General features: G+C 38.4%; 1 protein-coding gene across 1 annotated transcript; it reads left to right on the top strand.

The window, feature by feature from the left end:
- Window positions 1–985: 985 nt before the first annotated feature.
- TYRP1 (tyrosinase related protein 1) lies at window positions 986–10,851 on the top strand (the record flags this gene model as incomplete). The annotated part of the gene is made up of 7 exons (XM_084279006.1): window positions 986–1,367; window positions 3,903–4,225; window positions 5,529–5,733; window positions 6,665–6,832; window positions 8,465–8,644; window positions 9,935–10,081; window positions 10,646–10,851. The coding sequence occupies 7 exons, from the start codon at window positions 986–988 to the stop codon at window positions 10,849–10,851; spliced, it is 1,611 nt and encodes a 536-aa protein (XP_084135132.1).
- Between the last annotated feature and the right edge of the window lie 466 nt (window positions 10,852–11,317).

Consider the following 11,317-nt stretch of genomic DNA (forward strand, 5'->3'; position numbering starts at 1 on the left):
CCGTTAAATGTGAATTTCCCCAGTGTTCTTTGTCTGTTTTCAAGTGAGCCTTTCTTTGCAAGCCATTAAAAAAAAAAAAAAAACTTCACAGTTGTTCTGTTTTGAATTCAAGTATTTGTGTCTGACCTTTGCTAAAACTTGTAAAATCACAAGGAGATAAGCATGAAAGAAATCATGTGCTGTTCAAGTACTTAAAGTCCAGTGAAATGCACTGAAGTAGAAAGGGGATTAATAGGAGGGTGAGGCCAAGCCATACTGTGTTGGTAGAAGAAGGATTAGTAAGCAGACTGAATCAGGAGAGAAATTTGCAGTGCTTGTTCTGGGTTAGACACAGCCGTAGGACGTGCAGAGAGAGAACAGAGGCCCAGCAGAGCAGAGGTACCAGAAAGAGGGAACAGGTACAATGCATGGAGAGCAGTAGCTTCTGTTTCTGGTGGAGCTGTCATTAGAGAACAGCAAGGGGACACAGAGGGGAACTGCTGAGCAGAGAACAAGACATACCAGTCAAATGCAGAAAAGAAAGGCATGAACAGGGCTGGGGGAGGGAACGACACATGTGTGTAGGTGTGTCTCTGTGTGTGTGTAAAAATAGGGTTCAAAACCCTGGTGCCTTAGGCAGGTTTTAACTCTCTGTGGTAGTGAAGTAAATCTGGCTGGCAGATGTACAGGGGGAATGAATGTTTTGGAAGCACTTAGAAGTCAATGACCTCTTGGTAGTTATTATAATTTGTGCAGATAATGAAAGAAGGGAAGAACTTTAGTGGCCATAGTCGGAGTTGTTCACTTTTCCAGTTAAGAGTAACACAGTACAGAGTTTGGAAGCACTTTCTGGAGTGCCTGGAGGTTTGTATCACTCATTTTTATTCTTCTCTCTCTCTTTCTGTCTCTCTGTAGAGGGAGTTTGGTGTCCCATTGCAGGAGAGGAGAAATCGGCGTGTGGAGACCATCGGCTCTCAAAGGAGCCAGCTCTGCTGGATCTGCTGTAATGCAGCTCCCCATGCTGCTGCTCTTTTCCTTGCCGCCGCTTCTCAGCATGCTTGGCCAAGCTGGAGCTCAGTTCCCTCGCCAGTGCGCCACCGTTGAGTCCCTGAGGAGCGGCATGTGTTGTCCAGACTATTTCCCTGTGTTCGGGCCAGGTACTGACCGGTGTGGTGTGTCTACAGGGAGGGGACGGTGCGTACAGGTGACTGTTGACTCACGACCCCATGGCCCACAGTACATCCATGATGGGCGGGATGACCGTGAGCAGTGGCCTATACGCTTCTTTAACCAAACCTGCCGGTGCAATGGTAACTTCTCTGGTTACAACTGCGGGTCGTGTCGCCCTGGCTGGAGTGGACCTACGTGCAGCCAGCAAATCAATATAGGTAAGAGCATCAGAAATTCTATAATGAATGCTGCCTGTCTGGCAGTGCTTGATTATAAATGTACTTGGAGTATTTTTTCTTTAAAATGTGGAATATATATTATATGTATTAATTTATCAACTGTACATTGCCGTAAGAGTTGTTCATGCTGCTGCTAGATGAATCGATCAGTTTGTGTACTGACCACCTACATTTGCTACCCAATAAAAGGGAGAAACAAAACCTGCAGTGAGTGCAAGATTAGGACCAAGTCCATTAAAGAACATATAAATTGTATTCTTTGGAATTATTTAGGAATAAAACCATTTATATAGACATGTATGTGTGCTTCTGAGTATGTCTGGGAGTAAAACATACCATTCATACAATTCTAAACTATGCGCACACCTTGCAAATTTCTACTAACCTAGCTGCTGTCAATGTCTTTTAAAGCCTTAATTCATGACTGTGAGCTAGCTCTTCAGATGAATCAGCACAGGGACATTGGTGAGCTGTTCTGAGAGTTCTTCAATTTCAGTTCAGTAAAAATGTCTAAGATTTTTTTTTTTTAAACAAACAAGATTTCAGCCTTAGTGAAAGTTTAAAGGTATTACTGAAATACTGTAAAATCCATAATCCCCCAAATGAGTGATGGGTTCTGTTGACATGAGAAACAGTAAAGTCTCTATCATAAATGTGCAGTGCCTCTTGCAGAAATCAGTATTGCTATTATTTTCACCAGAAAGGAAGTGTTCCACAGACATGAGTGTATGTTCCAGCAAGGGTTAACAATGGACTGCACTTCTTACCAATTAAAAATCTTAACAGTAAGATTCCCTAAAAGCAACTTATTGAGAGCTGTGGGAAAAGCTAGAATTTTATTCATCATTTGAGGTTCAAGAAGCAAACTGGAAAGCAGAACCTATGACTCATGTATTGGACCTGCTAAACCAGGTTGCACCCCCTGGCCTGTTCTCATTAAGAATGATAATAGTTCTGAAAAATAACCAAGAAATAAATGTTAACACACGCAAACTTAGAAAAGTAAACCTGGAGATAGGCAAAAAGCAACTTTAGATTATTTTCTAGGATATAGAACACCTCTTACCTTTGAGAGCTATTAAATCTTTTACTACTCAGTAAAATGCTAAGCAAATTGGATTTATCATGCATGACAACATGAGTTTAAATAGGGGAAATTAGCTTTTTATTATGTTCTAAGTTTCCACACGGAAGTCACCTCTTTTGTCTGTCCATATAGCTGGCCCCAGCTGCTCAGACTTTAGAAATAATTACTGGATTACAGTTGACATAACCATATGAAATAGCTGCAAAATGTAGTTTGGTGCCTTCATATTTTCTAAATTCATTGCTAACTTTAGTAATAGTCCCAATTTTTTATTGTGGTTAAGGCAAATATTTTGAAAAATGAAAAGGTTAAGATGTCTATGTAAATGAAAATTAGATCAATATTTTCAATGCACTAATTCAAAAACAAAATAACCTGCAGTGATCAGGACTAGCATATCAGTCCAGTTAGTTCAGCAAAGCAGAAGATCGTGTTTCAGGGTACAGCGTCCTTGCATTAAATTCATGCTCTATAGAAGTATTCTGTAAACTTCAATGAGGCAAAAAGGTCCCCACTGTAGAAACTTTATATAGTGAAATGCAATTCCTTTTTATTCTTCATATAGATTCCTGCTAAAGACCTGTAGCTTCTCATATCAATAGAGTCTTATTTGTACAAATATGGATTTTACAGTATTTTTTATAATGAAAATGAGTTCATGTTGAGGAATAGCTGTGGGGACTTCCACATGTGTCTCAGTCTAAAATCTTTGTCCAGGTGAGAATGCTGGACGGGACTGAGGTAATATGTACTCTGTTCCTCTTGCTGATATACTGGTGTTTTAACAAGTCAATTTTCTTTTTTGTTTCACTGTCTTTATGTGAATAAAGATATTTTAAATGGTTTTGAGATCTGCTGCCAGAAAGGACTAATATGTAGCTATTGTTGATAATAGCAGGTAATTATGTTAAAGAAAGGTGTTGTACTGTGTGAAATTCACAATTCATGATTCAGTGGTGAATCTGCCATTTGTCCTACAAAGATTTAAACATAAACAATGTACTTCACTAGATTTTCAAGCAGTATAGCTCTTGATTATTATAAAGCACTATGTAGTATTCTTTTATTGTAAAGTATTACCACAGGAAACCTTAAGGATATCGGATGAAGTTCTGAAAGGTTTGTGTGACAAAGAGCTGTCTGTCATTTCTCTGACAGCATAGAAGGATAATCTGTAACAATACTTCTAAAAGCACTAAAACCACAAGGGTTTGAGTTTTATTTTTATTTGTCTCAACCTTTCTGAAAATAAATAACATTTCCTATTTATGCTCAGTACTCTTTCAATTGCCCCCGTAAAAAATGGATGAATGCTTGAAGAAAAAAGGGGCTTACTCAGGATTATTATGAGCAAAGTAAATTACTCCTGTGAGATCAGATTTCAGTGTCTATTACCTTGGTAACTTGCTGCTTCTGTGTCCTCACAGTCAGGAGAAATCTTTTGGATCTGAGTGCAGAAGAGAGGAGACGCTTTGTGAATGCCTTACACCAAGCCAAGGTGACAACCCACCCTGACATTGTTATTGCCACAAGACGACGTGAGGAAATATTTGGACCAGATGGCAACACACCGCAGTTTGAGAATATCTCCATTTATAACTACTTTGTGTGGTCTCATTATTATTCTGTTAGGAAGACTTTCCTTGGTGCAGGGCAGCAGAGTTTTGGAGGAGTTGATTTCTCTCATGAAGGACCCGCTTTTGTCACATGGCATAGGTACCATCTACTGCAGCTTGAGAGAGACATGCAGGTAAAGCTCTGGTTAATGTTGAGCCACGTTTTGTAGTTAAAAAACTTCTCCCTGTACTCCAACAGAAACAAGGATACCAGCTCTTTCTATGAGTTGAAGTAATTTGGCTTCAATTTCACTAACTCATTAGATATGCTGAACTTTAATAGGTTTTAGACTGCAATTGTTACAGAGGGGCTAAAAACATTTCAATCAGAATAATGGAAAACATAAAAATTACAGCGTTTCCTGTAAAAATAGATATAAATTCTAGATAATCTGTAGGTGGTATTTATTCAACTAAAAAAAGTTACTGCTAGTATTATTTTTAATATCAAGGTCCTGTTTCTTGACTAAGTTAAACTAATCAAAGCAGCAGAAATTCTAAAGTAAACTATTTCAGAGATGGCTTGGGGATTTAAAATCACATTTTATTTGTATAATTAGTGTAACAGGTTAGATAAATTAGTGGGTTTGTAATATTGCCTTTCATAAATCAGTGATTCTTTTGTTTCTCTTTCTTGTGTGGACATATCCATAAAAGGAATAGATTATTTTATGGGTCATCATCCCATAATTAGGTTTTCAAGGTCAGGATTAAATAGTCTTTGAAATCACTTCAAGTATTTCCACTAGCTTCAATGTCTCTCCATCAGGCTGAGGCACAAACTCCTTTCAAAAACTCACACTTAACATCAGTGACATTTCACTAGGTGGAAGCCCTGACAAGTTCTAGTTCTTGGTGATGTTATTTATGTTAGTAAAATTTATTAGTGAAGATGATTTGGCAAGCCAACATATCCTAGAGCATAAATACTGGAAGCCAGGACATTACTCCAAAATTGTTCAACTAAAACCTATAGTAGAATCACACAATGACAAATGGAAGGGGTGGTATCCCTTTTCCTTACTTACCCACCTCCTCAGTTGTTCCACAGTTGGCTTAGATATTCTCTGGGTTACAAAGACTGCTGTTGGTGACAGGCAGTTAAAAATATTTGGGAAAATGGGGTATCAGTATTAAGTGATTTTTCTTACTACTCATGATATGGTCTCATCAAAGAGGTGCTCTTATTTAAGAGGGTAATCCATAACTCATTTCGAAGTCCTACTATCTGTTCTGTTGAACAGTAAAAGGACCAATGTGAAAAACTACTGAAAACTTATACATAGATTTCAAAGCTTTTCCATATATTTCTCTCCTTTATGAGGCAGGACGCTGACTCTTACTAAGATGTATTTAACCATTTTATAACATCCTTCCAGTAGTAAATATTATAGTCATCTGGTACATATGCATTAACACCAGATTTATGTGTTTTAGAACATGCTGCAGGACCCAACTTTTGGACTGCCCTATTGGAACTTTGCGACTGGACAAAACACCTGTGATATCTGCTCAGATGACTTGATGGGAGCTAGAAGCAATTTTGATATGTCTCTGATCAGTCAGAACTCAATCTTCTCTCAGTGGCGAGTGCTATGCGAAAATGTAGAAGACTATGAAACTTTGGGAACCATCTGTAACAGTAAGTATGATGGCTAGCAGATGTTTGGAGAGACAATCCTTTTAATAATAAATAAATATAACATGTTACATTGCAATGTCTTTCCCAGGAAAAAAAAATCTTAAAATGTTTTTAAATGTTCTTGATCCAAATTTCATCAGTCTTCTGAGACTGTGCATACTTGTAATCTTTCTTGCACTAGGGTACCACACAGTTCAAAGTCTGATCAAGAGCTTGTAGCAGAGGAAGAGCTAAATGGTTTGACTTCCCTTCTTATGCAGTATCTATTCATCTCCTGTGCCATAAACAATTATGTCTGACAGTTTCATTTTTTAACTGAAGCTTAAGTTTTTTTCTGACTGCTCCATTTATCATCTTCCTGGCATTCTGCTCCTAAAAGGAGAGCATCTAACAAATCCCCATGTTCATTATGTGGAGCATGTTTTGAATGTGAAGAGTATTGAATACTAACACATTGATCTCATCAATAAAAGCTAAAAAATCTCGACAAGATTCCTTTATATTCATCAGCTTCAAGCCACAAATCACATCTTTACAGAAATAGGGGGAAAAAATAGGAAAAACTCACAATAGTGGGCTAGTCACCTATATGATCGACTATAATCCTTTCCTCATCAGGGCACCCTCAAAACTTTTTTCTTCACTCTCATGAAGAAATTATGTTGAAAAACTACAGATTTTTTTCCCAAAACATTTATAGAAACACCAATTTCAGTAAGAGGCTTCTACATACTTTTTTTTAAATCCTGGTGCAAAAGATCCAGCACACAGGACACCATGGAGATTCAGATTCTTTTTCTGACATGACCCAATCATTCAGTTTAAGTGACATTTCTGAGGGGGCTTTTTTCCCCCATGGTTCAGTCAGTAGAAGGGTGAATTCTGTGGTCTTCTGTTTTGCACAAGTGTTGTTTTCTTTCTTCACTCCCAGGCACTGAAGGTGGTCCCATCCGAAGAAATCCTGCTGGAAATGTTGCACGGCCTATGGTACAGCGTCTCCCAGAGCCTGAGGATGTTGCTCTGTGTTTGGAAGTTGGTGTATTTGACACTCCTCCTTTCTATTCCAATTCAACTGACAGTTTCCGTAACACAGTAGAAGGTAAACATGGCAAATAAAAGGGCCTGAAACAACTGCAAACAAGTCAAGGGAGCAGGCTTCCCATTCTCCCTGTTGAAAGTCTGTTGGAAACTAAGAACATAAGAATATAGCATTAGGAATATAAGAATATAATATTAAGTATTAACTTAGTATAAAGTGTAAATAAGGTATGCGTAAATTACTTCATAGCTTAGGTCAGTTCTTTAAATTAGTAAAAGCTTCAAAAGTCTGTCACTGGTGTATTAAGTAGAAACTAGCTGACATCAGGTCCTTTTAACACAGTAAGGTTACTGTTGCTGAAAAAAGCCCTTACCTGAGGAATGATGCAGCTGAATCCTTAAATAAGGAAAGCAAGCAATTATAGAAGTTACTCTTCTATCTGAATTAAAGCAAAAGCAAAAGAAATTTGTAGTTCTTAATGAAATAGTATTGAAGTGGTCTTTGAGGTCCTGGACAGGGTTTACTGCTAGAAATGTTAATCCTTCTCTCTTGGCCCCGCAAGTCTGTTCTCCAAGCTCTGCACATTCAAAATTAAATTTTCAGTCCTTGGCATCTGAACACATGCCTCAATACAGAAACCAGACTAAAAATTTTATCCATGCCTTTTCATCCAGTATCTTGTAAACTGCTTATGCACTTCAATAATTCAGAATTTTTACAGGAAGGACCAGGGTTCATGAGAAAAAATTACCAAGGGACAGTTCAGATCCCTGCCAGACAGTGTGTGGACCCTCTGGGTCTTTTGAAGAGGCATAATCCCTGTGATGGGGACAATATGCTACCTTTTCTTTCTCTTGGAGAATAAACCCAAGAATTTGCACCAATCAAGTATATATGAAAGTTTTAGATGCTTACCGTATTTGACAAATGGGTAAATAAGCTGTGGGTAGATTGCTCCATAGCTTATGTCAGTTCTTTAAATTAGTAAAAGCTTCAGAAATCTACCACTGGTGTCCTGAGTAGAAACTAGCTGACATCAGGTCCTTGCAATGTAGTAATAGGCCATGACCCCTTTCTGGAAAGTCTGGCCAGGTCTTGAAGACAGGAAAAGTTTTAATGATGATTCCGATCATGACATCTGACATGAAGGTTACCAGGTGCTGGGCACTAACGGAGTTCCACAGGTTATCTTCATTGAAAAAATAGAGCATGTAAAGCTTTCTGAGATGTGCTTGCAATAAGCATGGAAATTATGTATGAAAGTGTAAAAGTTGGGTCATTTGGCTGAATGGTAACACACACACACTTAAGTCGGCACTTAGAAAACACATGTGACTATTTCAGTACGCTGAAATATGTAGGTCACAAATATATATACCTTTATTTTCAGGCCATTACTTGGTTTATTTTATTGTTGCATTAGATTCCAGGAGCCTTGCACTTACATAATGCAACTTATTGTTGCATTAGATCCCAGAATTCTTTTGTAAAGGCTATTCTGATCTGAAAATTATGCATGTGAGGGACATTTCTCAAATGGCAATAGGTAGAGAATTAGCTGCTCTTTTATGTTAAGCAAGGCAACACAGCAACATGAAAGCCTTTCAGAGAAAAAAGTATCCAGCTGGGACTGCAGCTTCCAAACAAAATCCTCACTGGGGTTTTTGTATTCTTCTTTGTTTCCATATTCAGGGTACAGTGATCCTTCAGGGAAGTATGACCCAGCAGTTCGAAGTCTTCACAACTTGGCTCATCTATTTTTGAATGGAACAGGAGGACAAACTCATTTATCACCAAATGATCCCATTTTTGTCCTCCTGCACACATTTACAGATGCTGTTTTTGATGAGTGGCTGAGGAGGTATTCTGCAGGTAAGATGTGCTCATGGACAGAGCTGGGATGGATGGTTGTCAGTCTTTGTAGTCACAGGAGCTCAGCTGCTTCCTGTGGGACATCAAGATGCCCCTAAACTTAGGGGAGGAATGGAATTTTAACTGTTAGCATAGTAAACGAAGACAGAGCAATAACAAGCCACCTCCCTTCCTCATCCTACTGACATCCATTTTCAAATCACTGTGAAGGTGCTTGGCCAGAGATACCAAGCATAATACAAGAAATCAAAGTGTGCAAATACATCGTGTCCATAGAAAAGAGACAGTGGAACTATGGAAGGTCCAAATACTTCATGGACTTTCTGTGGAGTAAACATGTGTGTTTCTTCTTGACAAACATGTTCAGATGCCACGTGCAGCTTCAGGATTCATTTTGAACATGTTTGTGATTTACTACCAGAATTCTATTGCTATTTCCGTATCCTTTTGAATGATGACCACTGTTACTGCCCTTGTTTCTTTAACTATGAACAGAGGAGAGAAAAGGATTAAGGAGAGGAAGGGAAGGAAGGAAGAAAGATAAAAGGAAATAAGGAAGGAGATTGACATCAGTGGGGAGAGTTTTCTCTGTAACCCTAATGGCTCTGCATTAGTCTGAACAAAGCAGTGACTGTATTCCTTTTAGGATGATACAGCCACCTCTTCCTTCCTCTACAAAAGACAGCTGCTGTTGCACAACTGAGACTTCTTTGTGTAGCTTCTACAACCTGTCTCATGTATTTTACCCACATCAGATATCAGAGAGCAATTGTACCCCCCTGTGGTACTTACATGACCTATCACAAGCTTTTGCATCATCTTACCAAAATGCAATATTTTTTTTCAGCTGACTTTCTCCTGATTTACTGTAACATTGGGGAAAAAAAAAAATATATTCACTGGAGTTCATATCATCTGCCCTCCTGCACTGCATGAGAGAGCTCTCAATCACTGTTACAGACAAAGACAGATTGTAACAAAAGCTTTTCCTGTCCTCCATGTATACATATTTCTCCTTTTTTCATGTGAGAAAAAGGTCAAAAGTTTTATAATTTCCTGTTGGTTTCTGTAAATAAAACCCCAGAGATATCATTAGTGGTATTGCCTTTGGACACAGCAGAACTCTCCATTCTGGATCTGCCACATTGGAAAACCAACTGTTCTAAATGAATTCAGGTTAGGGGAAAAAATGAGGTACTGAAAACTGTGAGTCACTGGTGGGGAAAAAATGAAGTAGTGCAAATTATTTTCATTTTATTTACAGAAATGTAATCTGACTTTTGAATTTAGATATCTCAACATATCCACTGGAGAATGCCCCTATTGGACATAACCGACAGTACAATATGGTGCCTTTCTGGCCTCCAGTTACCAATAATGAGATGTTTGTTACTGCACCAGAAAACCTGGGATACAGCTATGAAGTTGAGTGGCCAGGTAAAGTGAACAACTTAGATGCTTCCTCTTTTTTTCTTCATCTTGGCTTCCTCGGTTTAAGTTTATGCAGCATATCACATGGTTCAAATGTCATAAATAATATTTGGTGCCTTTGTGAAGATCTATTTCTCTTTTCTTGCCTGGCTTCCCAAGTAAGTTGTGGCTTGGGATTTGGTACAACTAAATAGCTACTGATAATAGATTGTTCTTGCATGAAGCTCCCACTATCCACTTCAGGTTTTGGAGAAGTTCTCATTTTGATGTAAACCTTTCAGAAAGTTCTTATTGCTATACTATATGCCTTCATTGGTTCACTACAGATAATGCAAAGCCCTCACAAAACAGATAGCAGAAGAAGGGTCTGGTACTGTATTTAAAGTGTAACAAGAGAGACTGTAATTTTTTGCACAATTTAGAACAAATGGTATCAACCAAAATTTAAACTAGTTCTACTTCATGGTTCGCCAAATGACAGATACTGAGCTTTGGTCTCTCCCTCTGATGTTTATCTGTATACATGAAATTTACTTTTAATAACTTTCCCTTTTGCTTTGCTTCCTGTAGGTCGGGCTCTCCGTGTCACAGAGATGATAACTATTGCAGTAGTGACTGCCCTGGTTCTTGTTGCAATTATCTTCGCTGCTGCTGCCTGTATTGTACGTGTCAAGAAAAATAAGGATGAGTTGCATCAGCCTCTTCTTACTGACCAGTATCAGCACTACTCAGATGATTATGATGGCATTCCAACACCAAGTCAGTCTGTTGTTTGAAGAGATGGCACTTTTTTGCATCTGACTGAAACTGTTTATTTGCTGTATTTTATAAATGGTGGTCATCCATCTGCTTTAAAATAAAGAGCATGAACGTGTCACGTGTCTTGATATGTTTGCTACAGGGTTCACCTCTTCTTTCATCACACCTCGGCATCAATAAATCACCTTTGCAATGCTAATTCTGTGTTGATTTTAATAGAATTCCACTAACTGTCCAGGGCTCAGCTGTAAGCATTTTTCATGCATATTTCTGTAAACTCTGGTAAAATTTAGTTAATTTGCTGACAGCAAATGTCATCTAACTGTACTTAGCCTTTATACCTGGAATTCTTCCACAAAGTGTTTGGAAAAAGGTCAAGTCTAGAATGGGACAGAGTCAGAATTCAAACTACAAGAAGGCAACATTGCTAGGTGAGTGGAAATGTGTTTCAAAATAGCCAGTGTGCCAAGCAAGTAGCTATCA

This window comes from Gallinula chloropus (assembly GCF_964237585.1).
Source record: "Gallinula chloropus genome assembly, chromosome: Z".
Lineage (NCBI taxonomy): Eukaryota > Metazoa > Chordata > Aves > Gruiformes > Rallidae > Gallinula > Gallinula chloropus.